At 41.1% G+C, this 21,647-nt stretch overlaps 1 protein-coding gene across 1 annotated transcript in view; it reads right to left on the bottom strand.

Annotated features, from left to right (window-relative positions):
* Positions 1–21,647, bottom strand: part of LOC126997801 (sulfide:quinone oxidoreductase, mitochondrial-like) — a 32,834-nt gene that overhangs the window by 7,558 nt on the left and 3,629 nt on the right. Inside the window, exons 3-7 of the mRNA XM_050859015.1 lie at positions 15,933–16,038; positions 12,798–12,878; positions 12,396–12,539; positions 1,166–1,360; positions 80–169 (exon numbers count right to left, since the gene is read on the bottom strand). Of these exons, the coding sequence (XP_050714972.1) occupies positions 80–169; positions 1,166–1,360; positions 12,396–12,539; positions 12,798–12,878; positions 15,933–16,038 (616 nt within the window). The remainder of the gene's footprint in view (positions 1–79; positions 170–1,165; positions 1,361–12,395; positions 12,540–12,797; positions 12,879–15,932; positions 16,039–21,647) is intronic.

The following is a 21,647-nucleotide window of genomic DNA, read 5'->3' as shown; positions in this document are numbered from 1 at the left end:
TATGACAAACATATTAAAAACATATTTATTATCATGTATCAAAAGACTAGCCGAGAGCACTCTTTGGTGTTTTACTAACCTCCCACAGGGAATCAGCGTACTTCTTGATTCCAAAAATGACAGGCAGGGACGTGAAGTAGATGATGTTGGCCTTGTCCCGCTTACCATGCTGGGAAGGACACAAGGATACACATGGTGACAAGGAGGCTACAAGAGGCCACCAAGTCCACATGCAGCAGCTCCAAAATATTCAAGGTTTGAATGTTGGAAGTCAAGAAAATATTAATAACCCATAAAAGAGTCATCTTGTGTCTCTGAACAGCTGTTTAATCATTCATAAATGGGAAAAAGAGACAAGACTCAGAGCAAAATTAATGCCGGCAACATGCTGCTCCTAAACAGACAGATAATAAGCACTTTATCTGCAGGAGAAAACCAGGCATAAATTTTTCCCTTTTCAGCTGGAAGGAAAGGAAGACACTAGTCACCCATCCCAGCTTTCCATTAAAAAAGAAAGTAGACAAAAAATGTACCTTTCTTGCAAGGATAAGAAAGTACTAGCTACCTAATCTACCCTCTTCAGACAGTAAAATAAAAACAATTGAGTGTGGCTGTACCTAGGAAGATAAATACTGACACAATGTGCTGGAACACTTTTCAGAAGTGTACATGATCTTTTCAGACACTAAGATGAAACACAGTGGAGTGGGGCTGTACACTGAAGGATGTAGAGTAACCAAGTTTGCACAAATACAGGTCAGATATGTACATGATCCTTGAAGACTAAAATAAAAAAAAATAATGGAGTGAAACTGGTTAGACTATACAGGAAACATGGAGACTAAATATTAACCTTAAAGAGATACTGGGCAGAGAAGTACATGATCCTACCTGACAATAAAATAAAATAAAAAAATGAAAAAATAAAATGGAGTGGGACTGTACCAGAAAGGGGAGACTAACTTAACTTGGTGAGACAATGGTCGGAGTTGTGAGTGATCCTTCCAAACACTTGCCTCATCAATGAAAAAAATGTAGTGGAAATTAAGGCTTACTAAATTCACAAAGATACTGATTATAGAAGTATTGAACGTGATCCTTCCGGATAATAAATTGTATAATCAAACAGTGTGACAGTGCATTGAAGGGTTGAAGACTGACTGACCTTGCGGAAATATTCGTCTGAGATGTACATGATCTTCTGTGGGGCTCCGGCACACTTGATTGGGGTGTTGGGGAAGGAGAAGAGAGCGTTGCCTTGCTTGAAGTTCTTGAGTGCTTCCAGAGTCTTGTTGACATAGAGTGAGGAATAGTTGGAGCACACACCAGGAGTCTCAAAGGCCTCGGGAAGACCTTTGATCTGTTGACAAGATCATATTTGTTTTTAGCATGTACTTGTCTTTTTTGTGAGTAACACCCTTCAACTGAGTACTGAAATTAGAAAGAAATACTCTAGAAAAATGAACTGAAGTATAAAAATGAACTATTGTCAAAACTGATACTGATAAAAATTCCTTACAAAAAAAAGATAATATTCATTCCTCAGCTCAATTTTAAAGCAGCAATTCATTTCCTGTTATGAGTACTAATTGGAATGAGATGTACGTACAAACTGGCAAACATAAGCTTATATGAGGAAACTGGAATTACAACTTTTTACATAATGAGGGGGAAACTTAAAGCAAAAAGTATTCCAAAGAGACAGGACACGCCTTACATAATAGAAAATGCAGACATGAACAGTAAAGTATCTCATTCATACCATAATAACATTGAAATTTTAATCTAAAAATGTTCCCAGAAGCCTTTATATGAAGCTCTTATGCTCAAATAGAAGTAAAATTCATAAATGGCTTTTTGAAGGTTAAAGTTAAGGAGTCAACTTTTACATAGATAATACTTTTGTAGTTCCATTCATTTCTCATTAACCCAGTAGCAGCGGGGATCAGTGGCGTACCCAGAAAATTGAAAAGGGGGGGTGCCAATATTATATATATATATATATATATATATATATATATATATATATATATATATATATATATATATATATATATATATATATATATATATATATATATATATATATATATATATATATATATATATATATATATATATATATATATATATATATATATATATATATATATATATATATATATATATATATATATATATATATATATATATATATATATATATATATATATATATATATATATATATATATATATATATATATATATATATATATATATATATATATATATATATATATATATATATATATATAATATATATATATTATATATATATATATATAGGGATCCCATACAGCTTGAGGATTCGGGTTAGATCGCTAGGGTAAATTTATTATTTTTTATATATACATGAATTGATACATACATATACATACATTGTACATTTCAGAAGTTTGTTGATAGCATATAAGTACAACATAAATCTGGGAGATTTAAATAATCTTAAAAATACTAATTTTATGTTACTTGAGCGAACATTACTTTTAAAATCGTGTTCATTTCTGTAATTTGGACTGCAAAAATTTACCCTCAAAACAACACTGCTTACTTTAGAACAACATGTTCTGATAAAAAAAAGTAATATACTGGCAAGGAAAAAAAATGTTATATTCATATAACATGTATAATCTTCGTTTATACAGGCTGCTGCTGTAATACATATTTTTACAAGATACATGGAAACTGGGTCAGGTATTTTATGAATATAAAATTAAAATTAACTAGATGAATTAGATTAGTTACTGTTAACAACAATACATTGAAACTGGTTTACCTCAAATTTATGCGTCTGTTCATAAGTGCAAATTCATCAAGGACTTCATGATTTGTGTCACAATAGACAAAGTAAGGCCAGTCCATTTAAACAACTTTCACTCATTGCTTTCCTAAAGTATGTTTTAAGCAATTTAAGGGCACTAAAGGATCGCTCATTGGTGGAAGTGTTAACAGGTAGGGTTGAAAATATTGCAATAAGGTGGAAAATTTTGAATATGTGCCCAATTTTTTGGCACATGACAATGTCTCAACAACTTGCTTTGACCTCTCATGAGATTCACGACGCTTCCAATAGCTCTGCCCCCGTAGATATTCATCTTCAACGAGATCTGCATCTCCATCAAGAAATTTTCCATAAAATTCAACTGCCTCCTTCATCACTAAAATCAATATCAACTGAAAGAGAGGGAACAAGATTTCCCAACAAAAAACTCCTAATGTGTTTAGATGCAAACCTTTCCCTGAGTTGTGCTATAGCAGTGTCCGAAAATGGGAGGAAAATAGCTCTTCGATAGTACTCCTATGGAGTTGCTGTTGGAGGGTTAGCCTTAATTATGTTTCTGATGACCACTGATTGTTCAAGGCTTCTGGATGATATATCCGTACCTTTCCTCAGCTTGGGCAAAAAGTTGGTTGAACTTATTTCCATCACGATAGGACTGAAATGCATCTATGCAGCTCTGTGTATCTACACTTCCATGAGCACCCATCAGTTCTTGTCCTGCAACTTTTCTGGCAAGGGTTTAGTGACACTTAGAACTGAGGTGAGCACTTCCAAACTCATGAGAAAACCTGGGTCACTTATTGCTTTAGATTAGGCTTGGCTGCTGATTCTTCACCTAACGTGTTTTGCAGTAATTATTCTTAATCATTATTTCATTATTTACCTACTTGATTAACTGAATTATCCAGGGCATCAGCCAAGTCAGTGGTGACTTTCTTACACCAGATAGAGTACATACGTGAAGCGTTTTCTGGCATGTTGTGACCAAGGAGGAAATATGTAAAGAATGGAAAGGCACAAATCCCAAGCCTGCGTGAATTCAAGAAATGACACACGCTATAGAAAAAAAGTACTACATAAACAGAAAATGAAGTCTATCAATCATAATTTTCAGAAATTTGGAATTTGTGGTCAGAAAATATTATACGGATAACATGAATAGGTTACGGTCACATGAGCCTACGTCGTCAATGAATGTTTCTCAAAATAAATCACCTGCTCTTATTGAACTCAGCAGCTCCACTGTTCAAGTGCTGAACATACAATAGTTACTCAGCCACTCGACACTGTCCTCTGTCAAGCACAAAACGGTCATTAAAAGTGGTAATATAGCGGTAAAGGTCGACCTCACAGGTCCTATATGCGTCTTGTGTTGCCTGCCACTCTCCCCATCATAATACAGAATCATATTACGTATATACTCACCACTGTCACTAGACAAATTCACTTGGTGCCTCTACAGTATAATTATATAGTCCTCCAATCACTTTGATTGCACCTTACACCTAAAATCAAGTAAATCTGACAGGCAAGAAGGAGAGAAGGCACACTTACGACTTTCGTGCTCTCTCTCTCTGCCATGGAGGAGGAGGTAGGAAGACACCTACCGAACGGGCATGAGCTACTCCCGGTGAGGATATATGGGAAGCGAGGAGGGTGCTGAAGCCCTTCAAAGACCCTTCCCATGTCCTCACTAACCGTTTCCCTTTTGTCTCATCAACACCAGAGAGCAGTTCAGCATGCTCTCTAAAGACAGTTCCTCTCTCTTTCTACACCACACTACATTCACACAACACACACACCTTTTCCCAAAATTCAAAATTCAAAATGGCGAAAAACAACACTTCCTCGGAGTCCCCGCCTGGGGGTGGGGGGACCATAAATTCCCCCAGGGAGGACTCTCCTTCTGGCTGCTGACTTGAGAGGTGTCCTGATAACTCCTCAAACCTCCTCCTTATCAATTTCTGCAACATTCGTGGTCTTCGTTCTAATTTTCATTCTGTGGAACACCATCTCTCCTCCTCTAAACCTCATCTTCTCTTCCTCACCAAAACACAGGTTTCTGAGGCTACTGACAGCAACCTCTACTCTGTTCCCTCCTATTATCTCTATCCTAAATTTCAATCCAAAGCTGGATGTTGCGCCTACGTGCGCAACGACATCACTTGCTCTCTTGCCCACGACCTTGAATCTCCTGAATTTTCCACCATCTGGCTAAGACTTCATTGTCATTCTATTACTAAATACATCTGTGCTGTTTATCTCTCACCTAACTCTACTAACTATGTAAAATTCTTTGACTATTTGAATTCTAAAGTGGAGCACATCTTGACTCACTCTCCCTTCACTGAAATCTCCATCTTGGGAGATTTCAATGTTCACCACAAGCTTTGGCTTTCATCCTCTTTCACTGACCAGCCTGGTGAACAAGCCTACAACTTTGCTCTCCTCACCGACCTAGAGCAGTTGGTTCAGCACCCTACACTTATTCCCGACCATCTTGGAGACGGGCCCAACATTCTAGACCTCTTCCTTACCTCTAATCCATCTGTTTACTCTGTCAAACTGTTCTCTCCGTTGGGCTCCTCCGATCATAACCTTATTTCTATTTCCTGTCCTATCGCTCCTGTACATCCTCTGGACCCACCGAAGAGGTGATGCTTCTGGCATTTTGCTTCAGCTCTGTGGGACGACCTGAGGATGTACTTTTCCGATTTCCCGTGGAATGATTACTGCTTCCAGGAGAAAGACTCCTCTGTGTGTGCCCAGCACATCTCAGAGGTGATTGTCTCTGGAATGGAGGCATACATTCCACGTTCTTTTTCTACTCCTCATGCTAAAAAGCCTTGGTATAATCATGCTTGTTCTCAGGCTATTAAAGATAGAGAGGAAGCTCACAAAAGGTTCCAGAGCCTACGAACTCCCGCTAACTATGACCTTTACATTTCAGCCCGGAATCGTGCCAAATCTATTCTCCGACTTACCAAAACTTTTTTTATCAATAGAAAATGTCAACATCTTGCTTCTTCTAATTCTTCCCGTGACTTCTGGCATCTAGCCAAAAATATCTCCTCCAATTTCACTTCTTCCTCTTTCCCTCCTCTCCTTAACCCTGACGGCAGCACTGCCGTCTCATCTGTCTCTAAAGCTGAACTCTTCTCTCAAATTTTCTGTAAGAACTCCACCCTGAATGATTCTGGGCATATTCCTGCTACTCATCCCCCCTCTGACTCCTTTATGCCTGCTATTAAGATTCTTCCAAACGATGTTTTCTATGCCCTCTCTGGCCTCAACTCTCAGAAGCCTTATGGACCTGATGGAGTGCCTCCTATTGTCCTTAAAAACTGTGCTTCCATGTTGACTAACTGCCTGGTCAAACTCTTTCGTCTCTGCTTATCAGCATCTACCTTTCCTTCCTGCTGGAAGTATGCCTTTGTACAGCCTGTGCCTAAGAAGGGTGACCGTTCCAATCCCTCAAACTACCGCCCTATAGCTTTACTTTCCTGTCTATCTAAAGCTTTTGAATCAATCCTTAATCGGAAGATTCAAAAGCACCTTTCCAATTCTAACCTTCTATCTGATTGCCAGTATGGGTTCCGCAAGGGGCGTTCTACTGGCGATCTTCGTCCTCTCTTAACTGACTCTTGGTCATCCTCTCTTAGCCGTTTTGGTGAAACTTTCTCTGTTACGCTAGACATATCGAAAGCCTTCGATAGAGTCTGGCACAAGTCTTTGCTTTCTAAACTGCCCTCATTCGGATTCTATCCCTCTCTCTGTTCCTTTATCTCTAGTTTCCTTTCCGGCCGTTCTATCTCTGCCGTGGTAGACGGTCACTGTTCTTCCCCTAAACCTATCAACAGTGGTGTTCCACAGGGCTCTGTCCTATCACCCACTCTCTTCCTGTTATTCATCAATGATCTTCTTTCCATAACAAACTGTCCTGTCCACTCATACGCCAACGACTCCACTCTGCATTATTCAACTTCTTTCAATAGAAAACCATCACAACAGGAAGTACACAACTCCAGACTGGAGACTGCAGAATGCTTAACCTCAGACCTTGCTATCATTTCCGATTGGGGCAGAAGGAACCTTGTGTCCTTCCATGCCTCAAAAACTCAATTTCTCCACCTATCAACTCAACACAATCTTCCAAACACCTATCCCCTATTCTTTGACAACACTCAGCTATCACCATCTTCAACACTAAACATCCTCGGTCTATCCTTAACTCAAAATCTCAACTGGAAACTTCATATCTCCTCTCTCGCTAAATCAGCTTCCTCAAGGTTGATGCATTCTGTATCGTCTCCGCCAGTTCTTCTCCCCCGCGTAGTTGCTATCCATATACAGGGGCCTTGTCCACCCTCGTATGGAGTATGCATCTCACATGTGGGGGGGCTCCACTCACACAGCTCTTCTGGACAGAGTGGAGTCTAAGGCTCTTGGTCTCATCAGCTCTCCTCCTCCTACTGATAGTCTTCTACCTCTTAAATTCCGACGCGATGTTGCCTCTCTTTCTATCTTCTATTGATATTTCCACGCTGACTGCTTTTTTGAACTTGCTAACTGCATGCCTCCCCCCGTCCCGTGGCCCTGCTGCACACGAATTTCTACTCATGCTCATCCCTATACTGTCCAAACCCCTTATGCAAGAGTTAACCAGCATCTTCCCTCTTTCATCCCTCACGCTGGTAAACTCTGGAATAATCTTCCTTCATCTGTATTTCCTCCTGCCTACGACTTGAACTCTTTCAAGAAAAGGGTATCAGGACACCTCTCCTCCCGAAATTGACCTCTCTTTCGGCCACCTCTTTTGATTCTTTTTTAGGAGCAGCGAGCAGCGGGTTTTTTTTTTTTATTATTGTTTCCTTTTTTTGTGCCCTTGAGCTGTCTCCTTTGTTGTAAAAAAAAAAAAAAAAAAAAAAAAGCCATCCCAATCTCGTGTTCCTCTTCTTCCTGTCTCCCGCCGCTATCAGTTGACAGCTTGACATCGCACTCTACACACAATTTTATAAACCCATCATTTAACACCTTACTTTTTTTCACTCAGAGCACACCTTATATCCTACCATTAACTCAAAACAAAACCAAAGGGGAAATAACTCGGTCACTCAGTGCCACTGAGCTCTCAACTCCACACACAGTTGAAGGGAAAAGTGGCAGAATATGAAAAGTTGATGAAAGATGGACTGGGAGAGGTTATAAAGGAAAATGAAAGTTTAAAGAAATTAGTCACCCAGGAGGAGGAAAGAGTCAGGGAGGAGGTATTGGGTGAAATGAAGACCTGGAAAGTGGAGAGTAAGAAAGCAAATGTGAATCTTTGAGGGGTAATCGAGCAACAAATGAAAGAAGATAAGGAAGATGTAGAAAAGGAAGTGGTTAAGGTAATAAAGAAAAATGAAGAACTAGTCAGGGAAGTTGCAGACAAGAAGAAGAGTGTGATAGTATTTGGTTTGAAGGAAAAGACGATCACATATAAGCCTAAAAGAGATAAAGAGGAATTGAAATCAATTAAGGACCTACTAAAAAATTTAAATGATGACGAGCGACAAAGTATTCAGGAAGAGGTGGAGGAAATCCACAGGATGGGTCCATACACAGAAGGAAAGACCAGGCCAATAAAAATAAAGTTAAGATCACAGAAAGCGGCTGAGGATATTTTGTACAGAACAACTAAATTAAAGGAAACAGAAGATTGCAAGGATATATACATAAAGAAAAATAGAAATGAAGAAGAAAGAAGGAAATGGAACGAACTACTAGCAGAGGCGAAGGAGAAGAATAATGAAAGATCTGTGGAAGAAAAGGAGATATTTTTTTGGAGAATAGTAGGGGACTGAATCAGAAAGTGGTACACAAGAGAGAGGATAAAGAAGAACGAAAGTTAGAAAAGATAGATAAGAGTAAATGTTTAAGAGTGATGTATACAAATGTAGATGGATTAATAACTAGTAAATTGGAACTGCAAGATTTCATAAAGGAGAAAGAACCAATGATCGTATGCTTAACGGAAACCAAACTGAACGAAGCTATTAAATTAGAGATAAATAAAAACTATGATATATGGAGGAAAGATAGAATGGGCAAAGGGGAAGGTGGAGTGATGATAATGACAAAAAAGGACTTGGCAGTGAAAGCAGTAGAATATGGAGAAGGTAAAGCTGAAATTGCGAAAGTAAATGTGGAAACCAAAAACAAGGAAAGGTTGACAATTATAACCGCATATGTACCACCTAAAACAAACTCTTGGTGTAAGGAAGAGCACGACACTATGATCAATGACACTATACGGAGTTTAAGCAAAATGCTTAAGAAAAACAAAAAAGTTATGCTAGTTGGTGACTTCAATTGTAAAGAGATTGACTGGGAGATATTCGAGAGTAATAGTGTAGATAACGCATTGGGAGATAGTTTCCTAAGATTGATGATGGAAAATCTTATGATACAAAGAGTGAATGAACATACAAGATATAGAAGTGACGATGAACCGGGAAGACTGGACCTAGTACTAACAAAAGGAATATACATCAAGGATGAACTAAGGTATGGATGTCCACTAGGCAAGAGTGATCATGTAACCATAGAGATTGATACAGAAGTGGAGGTTACTAAAGAGGACGAATCTTACAAATCAAACAGGCTAAACTATATTAAGACAGACATGGAAAACCTTCGGAAGTTTTACGAGAAAGTGGAATGGAATGAGTTACTGAGAAAAAATAAAGTACAAGAAAAGTATATCTTTATGGAAGCCTACAACACTGGTGTCAAAAAATATGTACCCGTATACAGACCCAAAGTTAAGGGTAGGAAGGACTGGTTTAATGCCAAATGTGCAAACGCAAAAGAAAAAAGGGACAAAGCATGGAAAAGATTAAAATGAAGGAAGAATCAAAGAAACAAAGAAGACTTCAGAATGGTGAGAAATGAATATGTGAAAATAAGGAAAGAAGAAGAAAAGGGATATGAGAAGGATATTGTGGAAAAATACAAAGAACAGCCTAAGTTGTTTTACAGATTTATAAATGGGAAGACTAAACCGAAAGAAACAATAGAAAGACTGAGAGACGGGAATGTGGAAGTCAATGACCCTAAAGGTATGGCTGAGTTATTAAATAGAAAATTCCAGCAAGTCTTTACCAAAGAAACAATCTTTATTGAGCCACAAGAGAATAAAATAGAAGTTCATATGGAAGAGATTATGGTAAACAAAGAAGAGATCTATAAATTACTGGGAGAACTAGAAGAGGGAAAAGCAGTAGGACCGGATGGAGTCTCTGGGTATATTTAAAAAAAATGTAGTGATGAATTAATTGTTCCAATATATGACATCATAAGATGCTCAGTAGCAACAGGTACAGTGCCCAATGAGTGGAGAAGGGCTGAAGTGGTCCCCATATATAAAAGTGGAAGGAAAGATGAACCTTCAAACTACAGACCCATATCCCTGACAAGTGTTTTGTGCAAAATATGTGAGAAAATAATAAAGAAGCAGTGGACTAAATTTCTAGAAGAGCATAAGTTAATTACCAGCAAACAATATGGATTTCAAAAGGGCTGATCATGTGTTACAAACTTACTCAGTTTTTACTCGAGTGACAGACAGAACACAGGAAAGGGATGGATGGGTTGATTGTATTTATCTAGATTTGAAAAAGGCCTTTGACAAAGTTCCACATACAAGACTATTATGGAAACTGGAAAATAAAGGAGGATTGAAAGGAAATATGAAAAAATGGATGGCAAGCTACCTAATGGGAAGGGAGATGAGAACTGTGGTCAAGGACATAAAATCAGAATGGAGAAATGTAGAAAGCGGAGTACCACAGGGTTCAGTATTAGCACCGATAATCTTCCTGGTATATGTAAATGACATGGCTGAAGGAGTTAATAGCTACATAAACCTATTTGCTGACAACGCTAAATTACAAAAACATATAAGAAACAAAGATTGTGAAATATTGCAAGAAGACCTATACACAATTTGGAAATGGAGTATGGATTGGGAGATGGAATTTAATGTGAAAAAATGTCATGTTATGGAAATGGGTAAAAGTGAAACAAGACCAATCTGGATATACAAAATGGGAAATGGTGAAACATTAAAAAAAGTGCATGAAGAGAGAGATCTGGGAGTAGTGATGAGGGATGATAATCAACCAGAGAGTCATATAAATCGGATCTTTAGAGACACATATAACTTGGTGAGAAATATTGGAGTAGCATTTAACTACATGGACAAGGACATGATGAGAAGGCTAATCACTACCATGATTAGACCAAAATTAGAATATGCAGAGGTAGTGTGGTCTCCCCATAAGAAGAAGCATATAAAGAAACTAGAAAGAATACAGAGGATGGCATAAAAAATGGTCCCAGAGTTGGAGGGATTAATATACGAGGAAAGATTAAAGGAAATGAACTTAACAACACTGGAACAAAGAAGAGAAAGGGGAGACCTAATCCAAATTTATAAATTATTAAACAAAATAGATGAAGTAGATAATGAAGAACTGCTACTAACAGAAGGAAACATAAGCAGAAATACAAGAGGACACAGTAAAAAATTGAGAAAGGGGAGATGCTTGAGAGACACAAAGAAGTATAGCTTCCCGCAAAGAAATGTAGAGGTTTGGAACAGTCTGAGCGAGGATATAGTATCAGCGAGGAGTGTGCAAAGCTTTAAAGATAAGTTGGATAAATGCAGACACGGAGACGGGACCACACGAGCATAATGCCCAGGCCCTGTAAAACTACAACTAGGTAAACTAGGTAAATACACACACACACACATTCGTAATCATAATACTAATATACATATTCCTATTATTTTCCTGTAACATTTATTTATTCATTATTATTTTTCTTTGCAAAAGGGGGGGGGCCATGGCCCCATGGCCCCCCCCCTCGGTACGCCACTGGCGGGGATCATGTTTCTTAATGGTCCCTCTAAGCGAGAAAAATTAAAAAAAAATCATCACTCACACAAACCATTTCATAATATATATCAAAGCATTTGTGATCGGTTTATGTATCATCTATTTTGGGGGGGTCTATATCATGGCACAAATTTGGCCTGTCACTGCTACACGGTAAAGCCACAAATTTGGCCCATCGCTGCTACCAGGTTAAGGTATGTATATCATAGTTTAGTGTGGTAGTTGACTTTTAAATGGATTAACTTTTACAAAGGTACACAGTCAGTCCATCCTATTCACAGGGTTTAGGACTACAGCAGCTCTGCAAAAACTGGAGATATTTAGGAAGCTTATATAAAATGACAGGATTTTTCCCTATGCATGTTCATTACTTGAAAACCCACTTCTAATGTACTATAATAACTATGCACTAAAACCCACGTAAATCATACGGACTACACTACCAACTGATTCCTTTTGGGAAACATTCTTGATTTATTTGATTTATTGTTTTATTTTCGAACTGCAGCTGGTCAAAGCCATGAATGCCAACCCAACAGATAGGGAGGGCCAACTGAATATACAGAAGTTTGTACATATAATAGACTGAGGGCATAAACAGCAAAAGTAATACCAACAAGACTGACCAACCTGATTATAGTTGAGCTGAAGGCCGAGGGCAACAACCAGGAATTCATAGTTGACCTCCTGGCCATCTTCCGTCATGACCTTGTTGTTGTGAGGGTCAAAGCCCACTACTCTTTGTTTGATCCAGTCTGCCTTCTTCGGGAGGACCTGAGGAAAAGAGGTAAGTCACTAAGAGATCTATTAATGTTCTCTTGATCTTCCTGTACGGCACTTATGCTCACACAGTTCATAATTTGCATTATCAGATGAACCATCGCTGTTATGTATACCTGAGTGTTCCCTTGCTACACTGCATATCATCCTGTTCTTCTGCCTACACAGTTCATTAAGTGCACTGACATGTTCCCTCCCTCCCTCAGCTGCCCCTGCCCCCAGGTGTGACAAATAGGTAATGGATGGACTCACCTGACTCATGGGACGCCCTGAATCCTTAAAATTCTTCATGCCGCCCCCCACCATTGTCCACATGGGCTGGTAGTAGTGCATCTGTAGGCCCACACTCCAGGTTAGTGATGCTAATATTGACTCTACACACACACACACACACACACACACACACACATACTAGATTCGGGAAAGATGGCGAGGCATCAAGACTTGACCTGGTTTTTAGCAAGGAACCAGAAGTAACAGAAAATATCAAAATAGATTGTCCAATAGCAAAGAGTGACCATGCAGTTGTGGAATTTGAAGTAAAAGAAGAGAGAACAATTGACTGTTAATATAAGAACTATTTTTGAAAATGCAAATTGGAGTGGGCTGTACAAAGCCAAGAGTACACAAGACAAGTGGGAAGAGTTTTTAAAGCTATACAAGGAAGCCAAGAATAGATATGTCCCTAAGGTAACCAAATAGGATGTTTTTTAAAAAGGAGTGGTTTAACAAAAGACGCGAGGCGGCTAGAAAGAGAAAGAAGGAAGCTTGGAAGGGATGGAGGAGATGAAGAAGAATCAACTCGTGGAACGATTTCAAACAAGCAAGGAACGAATATACAAATATTAGATGAGAAGAAAAATGGACATATGAAAAAGATACAATAGACAAGTGCAAAGACCAACCTAAACTATTCTATAGACATGTGAATGGCAAATTGAAGAATAAAGAAACAATCGATAAACAGAAAATGGATGGAACTACATATGAGGACCCAGCAGAGATGGCAGAAGTGATGAACAATGGCTTTCATAGAGTTTTCACAAAAGAAGACGAATTCGTACAACCACCGGGCCAGGAAAGAGGAAGGGTTATGCAGGAGATACAGTTAATGGTGCAGGAGGTCAAGGAAAGCTTGAACAAGCTGGATGTAAGAAAAGCGACGGGGCAGGATGGAGTGTCAGGGTGTATCTTGAAAGAATGTAGTGAGTAACTTGCAGAGAAACTGCACTCCATAATGAACGCCTCCCTGAGGGAAGGAAGGGTATCATAGGATTGGAAGAGAGCAAACATAGTACCAATTTTTAAGGGAGGAAAGAGAGAGGACCCATTAAATTACAGACCAGCATCACTCACTAGTGTGGTTGCAAAGATATGCGAGAGGCTGATTAAAAACAGGTGGACGGATTTTTTGAAAGTGAGAAAATTATCTCGGATTGCCAGTTTGGATTCAGGAGAGGGAGATCTTGTGTCACCAACTTGTAATGTTACTACTCAAGGGTGACAGATTTATTACAAGAGAGAGAAGGCTGGGGGGATGGAGTGTACCTGGATTTGAAAAAGGCATTTGACAAAGTACTGCACAGAAGACTAATTTGGAAAATTAAAAATAGGGGTGGAGTGGGTGATGGACTGATTAAGTGGCTGGAGGCCTTCCTAACTGTTTAACAGGGAAATGAGGACAATAATTAGGGACAGGGTTTCCAAATGGTGCCCTGTGATGAGTGGGGTCCCACAAGGTTCAGTGCTGCCGCCAATAATGTTTGCTGTTTATATAAATGATATGGTGGACGGAGTGACCAGCTATGTGAGTTTGTTTGCAGATGATGCAAAGCTATTGAGACAAGTGAATGATGTGAAGGACTGTGAGGCATTGCAGAGGGACCTAGATAAAATATGGGAGCAGAGTGGTACATGGCAGATGGAGTTCAAGCTTGGGAAATGTAAAAAAATAGAGTTTGGTAGGAGCGGTAGAAGATGTGAATACGATTATAAGATGGGAAGTGAGATAATATGCAGAGGAATGGAAGAAAAAGATTTGAGAGTGACTATCTCAGAGAACATGTCACCGGACAAACACATCAACAGGATAACGGGACAAACTATGAATTTGTTGAGGATCACAAGGACGGCATTTGTGTATTTGGACGAGGAGTTGATGAAGAAAATAATAGTTACAATGATAAGGCCAAGGTTGGAGTATGCAGCAGTGGTCTGGTCTCCTAACGAAAAGAAGAACATTAGAAAGCTGGAAAGAGTGCAGAGAGTGGCAACTAAGATGGTACCGGAACTTAGGGATCGGACGTATGAGGAGAGACTCAATAGCATGGGGCTCACAGCCCTAGAGAGAAGAAGAGAGAGAGGAGACCTGATAGCGGTGTACAGGGTGGTGAGCGGGGTGGAGAATCTGGACAGAGAGGACCTGTGTGTGTGGAACGAGAGAGAAACGAGAGGACATAGAAAGAAGTTGAGGGCGACCACGTGCAGGCGAGATGTGAAAAAGTTTAGCTTCCCAAACAGAAGCATTGAGCTATGGAATAGACTGGAGGAGGAGGTGGTTTGTGCAAGAAACATTCATGATTTTAAGGAAAAGTTGGATAAGAGAGGATATGGAGACGGGACAGCGTAAGCGTAGCTCTTTTCCCGTATGTCACAACTAGGTAGATATACACACACACCACTATGCAGCATCATGGTAGTACCATGAGAACTTTTCACTGTGGTCTGTGGTAACATGTGACAATCATAATTTTTATGCTGCTTGTTTCACTGTTTCTTATTGAAAAAGTAATGATGGATTTCAGAACTTACTCAGTGTTTATACTAATAACAATCAATCAATGTATATATACTCATGAACTTATCTCAAGAATTAATTAATTAATCTTCATCTGTCAATCTGTCTATCTCTCATGTATTTTTCAGATCAACCTGTCCACCCCATGCCTTCTTTCTGACTCACAGATTCCTTACACATTATAACATGTTCAACCCTACTGAAAAGATTATAAATTACACCCACTCCACCACTTCAGACTTGACATAATTAGCTCTCACATCCATACCACACCTCCCACTCCATCCCAGCCCAAGCTCAAATCTAGTGCTTCATTTACATAATGGAGGTGCTGCAAAAAATTAACTTAAGTGGAGTATCTCAAGAGTCACAGGTATTTTTCTCTGTCCTGGGCAGCAAAACAAATAGTAGCTAAGTCGCTGTTTTGTAGCCATTAATCATACAATCTCAACCATATAAAATAACCATAATGAAATAGTAAATTAGTGCCCTTAAAATGGTCGCTATACACTCTAAAGATAAATTAGCAATACTTAAGTAATACTGTGGTCCCTCTATGTCCAGGTAATGGACGTAAAAGCCAGACTCACATCAGCTGGCTCAATGACTGCAACACTGCCCTGACCCAGCTTGGAGGAGAACTTGGCGGCTGTCGCACATCCTCCCGCACCGCCGCCCACCACCACTAACTTGTAGCTGTAATGGTGGTGCTAACAGTAGTATATAGTTTGTATGGATTTTTTTTTTTTTTTTTTTAGTAGTAGTAGTAGTAGTAGTAGTAATCATAGTAGTAGTAGTCATAGTAGTAGTAGTAGTAGTAGTGGTAGTAGTAGTACTGGTAGTAGTAGTAGTAGTAGTTGCTGTAGTAGTAGTAGTAGTTGCTGTAGTAGTAGAAGCCAGTTGTAGTAGTAGTAGTAGTAGTAGTTGCTATAGTAGTAGTAGTAGTAGTAGTAGTAGTAGTAGTAGTAGTAGTAGTAGTAGTAGAAGAAGAAGAAGTAGTAGTAGTAGAAGAAGTAGATGTAGTAGTAGCAGTAGTAGTAGTAGTAGTAGTAGTAGAAGAAGAAGTAGTAGTAGTAGAAGAAGTAGATGTAGTAGCAGTAGTAGTAGCAGTACAGGTAACTCTCGATTTACGCGAGTATTGTGTCCTTGAAGAGGTCGCGTAAATCAAAAACAATGTAAATCAAACAAGAGGTAGGTCTCAGAGAGAGAGAGAGAGAGAGAGAGAGAGAGAGAGAGAGAGAGAGAGAGAGAGAGAAAAAATATCAACTCAGGCACTCAGCCTCACTAGTGTGAGGAAGAAATGAGGGACACCATGAGCGACTGGCTAGTATTGGTACCGGTACCGAGCAGTCTGGTACCGGTACCGAGCAGTCTGATACCGGTACCGAGAAGTCTGGTACCGGTACCGTACCGTATAGCTGGTGCCGTTAGTACCGGTACTGGTACCGGTACCTGTCCACCCCTATTGTTGAGTAGCGTGGCAGCGTGGGTACTGTATTGTTGTTCAAGTGGCGCGCGGGAAGAACTGAGCTCAGCTGTGTGGCCGCGGCGCTGTGTGAGTCCAGTTGCGTGAGACATCTGGTGTCCACTCCATAAAATATCGCGTATAAGTGAAAAAACGTGTAAATTAAACATTTAATTGGATTTTGGACCCCGCGTTATTTTAAAAACGCGTAAACCAAACTCGCGTAAATCGAGTTACCTGTAGTAGTATTAGTAGTAGGGAAAACATCCTCCACCAAGTGACCTGAAGGGACTGAAACTGGCAGGATGTCATCAACCACCGAATCCAGTTATATATGAAAGGATAACAGGAGAGATGGTGTGGAAGAAGGCCCTCTAGACTCATGGCAGCGCGGGATCCTCAGGACTTGATGCACGGGGATGGCGAAGCTTGCTGAGCAGCGCCAACTTTGGCAATGCAGCTGGTGACCTGCACAACACCATTGCAGCAATGGCAAGAAAACTCGCCTCCTCCAGCTGCCATTATGTGGACGCCCTGACTGCATGCCGCCTCATTCCCCTGGACAAGAGGCCGGGATGCAGGCCTATAGGAGTCGGAGAAGTCCTGCGGCGCATTGTGGGCAAATGCATCATGGCTGTCGTCAAAGAAGATGTGAGAATGGCAGCAGGGAACCTCCAAGTTTGTGCGGGGCAGCAGGCAGGAGGAGAAGCAGCCGTCCATGCCATGTGGGAGATATTTGACCACGTGGAGTGCGAAGCAGTGCTTCTTGTTGACGCCAAGAATGCCTTCAACACAATAAATAGAAAGACTATGATACACAACATTAAAACCAAGTGCCCTAGCTTAGCTATGTACTTCGAAAATACCTATACATACCCGACCGACTTATATATAAATAGCCACAGTGGAAAAGTGAAAGTGTTAAAATCATCTGAGGGAACAACACAAGGTGACCCAATAGCCATGGCTATATATGTACGCCCTGGGCCTACCAGTCCTCCAAAATGAAATCGCATACGCAAAAACATGGGTGAAACAGGTGGCTTATGCGGATGACCTCTCAGGTGCTGGTAAAATCTCTGACTTAAAAGGGTGGTGGGACACTGTGAACACCGCCTGCCCTGAGATAGGATACATCCCTAACGCCACCAAGTCTGTCCTTATTGTCAAACCTGAACATTATGACCATGCCGCAGAAACTTTTAGAGGAAGTGGGATCATTGTGACAAAGGACGGACAACGACACCTAGGTGCAGTGATTAGGACAGAGTTATATAAGAAGGAGTACGTAGGAGACAAAGTAGCTGAATGGGTGAAGGAAAAAGAAGCTTTGTCTGCCATTGCCAAGACTGAGCCACACGCTGCCTATTCAGCGTACACCCACGGCATCCAACATCGGTGGACGTTCCTGATGTGCACCATCCCCGGCATCAGTCCACTCCTCCGACCACTGGAAAATGCCGTCAAGAATGTATTCTTGCCGGCGCTAGTGAAATCTCATGCTTTGGGGAGGAGGAGAGGGTTATGCTAGCACTTCTTCCAGGACTGGGTGGAATGGGGATCACCAACCCTGAGAAACTGGCTGATAAGGAGAACCAAAATTCCATTAGCTTTACCAGATCACTCATCAACAGGATCATCGCTCAGGAGGCAGAGGGCAAGATAGACCAAACAGAAATAAGAGAAATTAAAAGAAAAATCTCAGAAGAAAGGCAACAGGTCCAAAAAGACGAGCTGGACCGTCTTACACACCACCTGTCCACAGAAATGAGTAGAAAAATACATACAGCACAGGAGGCAGGTGCCTCTAACTGGCTAACATCATTACCAATCAGAGCAAAAGGCTTCAGCCTCAACAAACAAGAATTTGTCGAAGCCGTTGTTCTGAGATATGGCTGGCTGATTGAGGGACTACCTGATCTGTGCATGTGGATCACCAAATGATGTCACCCACACCATGACATGTAAAAAGGGAGGCTCCCTCTGTATTCGACACAATGAAGTGAGGGATCTGACAGCCAACATGCTCGGGGAGGTATGCCAAGACGTCACTACCAAATCGGTACTACTTCCCCTGGACGGCGAACACCTTCGGTAGAGGACAGCCAGTACCTCACAGGAGGCACGGGTTGATGTAACTGCCCGCGGATTCTGGGTGTACGGACAGGGGGCGTTCATGGACATCCGCATATTCTACCCGATGGCTGCCTGTCACCGTGAGTTGCCCCTGGAAGCCACCCACCACAGGAACGAGCAGGAGAAGACAAGGGTATACAGTGAAAGAATCCAACATATGGATCAGGGCAACTTCAACCCCCTCATCTTCACCACATCCGGCGGGATGGGTCCCAGGGCCCGATGCTTCTGTGCACGACTCGCGGAACTGATCTCAGAAAAGAAGCATCAGCCAAGGAGCGACGTTGTCGCCTGGATGAGGTGTCGCCTCTCATTCTTCCTGCTCAGGTCGGCCATCCTATGTCTCAGGGGCACCAGACACTCTGGCCCAAAAGCCACCAACATCTCTAATATGGACTATGAAGCCACAGTGGTGGAGAGTGACATTAGGGTGGGTCGGGAGTGACAGGAGTAGGGAGGGAAAGCGGGATTTAGATGTAATAGATGATAGGGTGTTATGTATAGATTTAGTGCTAAGTAGTATTGAGATATGGTTGGATGCCACACTCATTAGGGAACAGAGTTGGGGCTAATGACCTCCAAGCTATGAAGCCCTTCATGGTTATGTGTCGGGAAAATAAACATGGGTGGAGGTAGTAGTAGTAGTAGTAGTAGTAGTAATGGCAGTGGTGGTAGTAGTAGTAGTAGTAGTAGTAGTAGTAGTAGTAGTAGTAGTAGTGATGCTTCTACACATGACTCGCGGAACTAATCTCAGAAAAGAAGCATCAGCCAAGGAGCAACGGTGTCGCCTGGATGAAGTGTCGCCTCTCGTTCTCCCTGCTCAGGTCGGCCATCCTATGTCTCAGGGGCACCAGAAACTCTGGCCCAAAAGCCACCAACATTTCCAATATGGACTATGAAGCCACAGTGGTGGAGAGTGACATTAGGGTGGGTCGGGAGTGACTTGAGTAGGGAAGGAAAGGGGGATCTGGACGTAATAGATGATAGGTGATTTAGTGCTAGGTAGTATTAGTAATATGGTTGGATGCCACAGTCATTAGCGAACAGAGTTGGGGCTAATGACCTCCAAGCTAAGGAGCCCTCCATGATTATGTGTCAGGAAAATAAACATGGGTGGAGGTATCATTTATGTAATAGTATAAAAAAAAAGGTAGTAGTAGTAGTAGTAGTGGTGGTGGTGGTGGTGGTATTGTAGTAGTAGTAATGGTAGACTGCAGCAGTAGTAGTAGTAGTAGTAGTAGTAGTAGTAGTAGTAGTAGTGGTGGTGGTGGTGGTGGTGAATTTTCCACCATCTGGCTAAGACTTCATTGTCATTCTATTACTAAATACATCTGTGCTGTTTATCTCTCGCCTAACTCTACTAACTATGTAAAATTCTTTGACTATTTGAATTCTAAAGTGGAGCACATCTTGACTCACTCTCCCTTCGCTGAAATCTCCATCTTAGGAGATTTCAATGTTCACCACCAGCTTTGGCTTTCATCCTCTCTCACTGATCATCCTGGTGAACAAGCCTACAACTTTGCTCTCCTCAACGACCTAGAGCAGTTGGTTCAGCACCCTACACGTATTCCCGACCGTCTTGGAGACAGGCCCAACATTCTAGACCTCTTCCTTACCTCTAATCCTTCTGCTTACTCTGTCAAACTGTTCTCTCCGTTGGGCTCCTCCGATCATAACCTTATTTCTATTTCCTGCCCTATCGCTCCTGTACATCCTCTGGACCCACTAAAGAGGCGATGCTTCTGGCATTTTGCTTCAGCTCGGTGGGACGACCTAAGGATGTACGTTTCCGATTTCCCGTGGAATGATTACTGCTTCCAGGAGAGAGACCCCTCTGTGTGTGCCCAGCGCATCTCAGAGGTGATTGTCTCTGGAATGGAGGCATACATTCCACGTTCTTTTTCTACTCCTCATGTTAAAAAGCCATGGTTTAATCATGCTTGTTCTCGTGCTATTAAAGATAGAGAGGCAGCTCACAAAAGGTTCCAGAGCCTTCAAACTCCCGCTAACTATGATACATTTTAGCCCGGAATCGTGCCAAATCTATTCTCCGACTTACCAAAACTTCTTTTATAAATAGAAAATGTCAAAACCTTGCTTCTTCTACTTCTTCCCGTGACTTCTGGCATCTAGCCAAAAATATTTCCTCCAATTTTACTTCTTCCTCTTTCCCTCTTCACCTTAACCCTGACGGCAGCAATGCCGTCTCATCTGTCTCTAAGGCTGAACTCTTCGCTCAAACTTTCTGTAAGAACTCCACCTTGGACGATTCTGGGCATATTCCTCCTACTCATCCCCCTCTCTGACTCCTTTATGCCTGTTATTAAGATTCTTACAAATGATGTTTTCTATGCCCTCTCTGGCCTCAACTCTCAGAAGGCTTATGGACCTGATGGAGTGCCTCCTATTGTCCTTAAAAACTGTGCTTCTGTGCTGACACCCTGCCTGGTTAAACAATTTCGTCTCAGCCTATCAACATCTACCTTTCCTTCCTGCTGGAAGTATGCCCTCGTACAGCCTGTGCCTAAGAAGAGTGACCGTTCCAATCCCTCAAACTACCGCCCTATAGCTTTACTTTCCTGTCTATCTAAAGCTTTTGAATCAATCCTTAACCGGAAGATTCAAAAGCCCCTTTCCACTTCTAACCCTTTATCTGATCGCCAGTATGGGTTCCGCAAGGGGCGTTCTACTGGCGATCTTC

The sequence above is a fragment of the Eriocheir sinensis genome, chromosome 13 (assembly GCF_024679095.1).
Source record: "Eriocheir sinensis breed Jianghai 21 chromosome 13, ASM2467909v1, whole genome shotgun sequence".
NCBI classification, from domain to species: domain Eukaryota; kingdom Metazoa; phylum Arthropoda; class Malacostraca; order Decapoda; family Varunidae; genus Eriocheir; species Eriocheir sinensis.
This window is presented reverse-complemented; position numbering and strand designations above follow the sequence as displayed.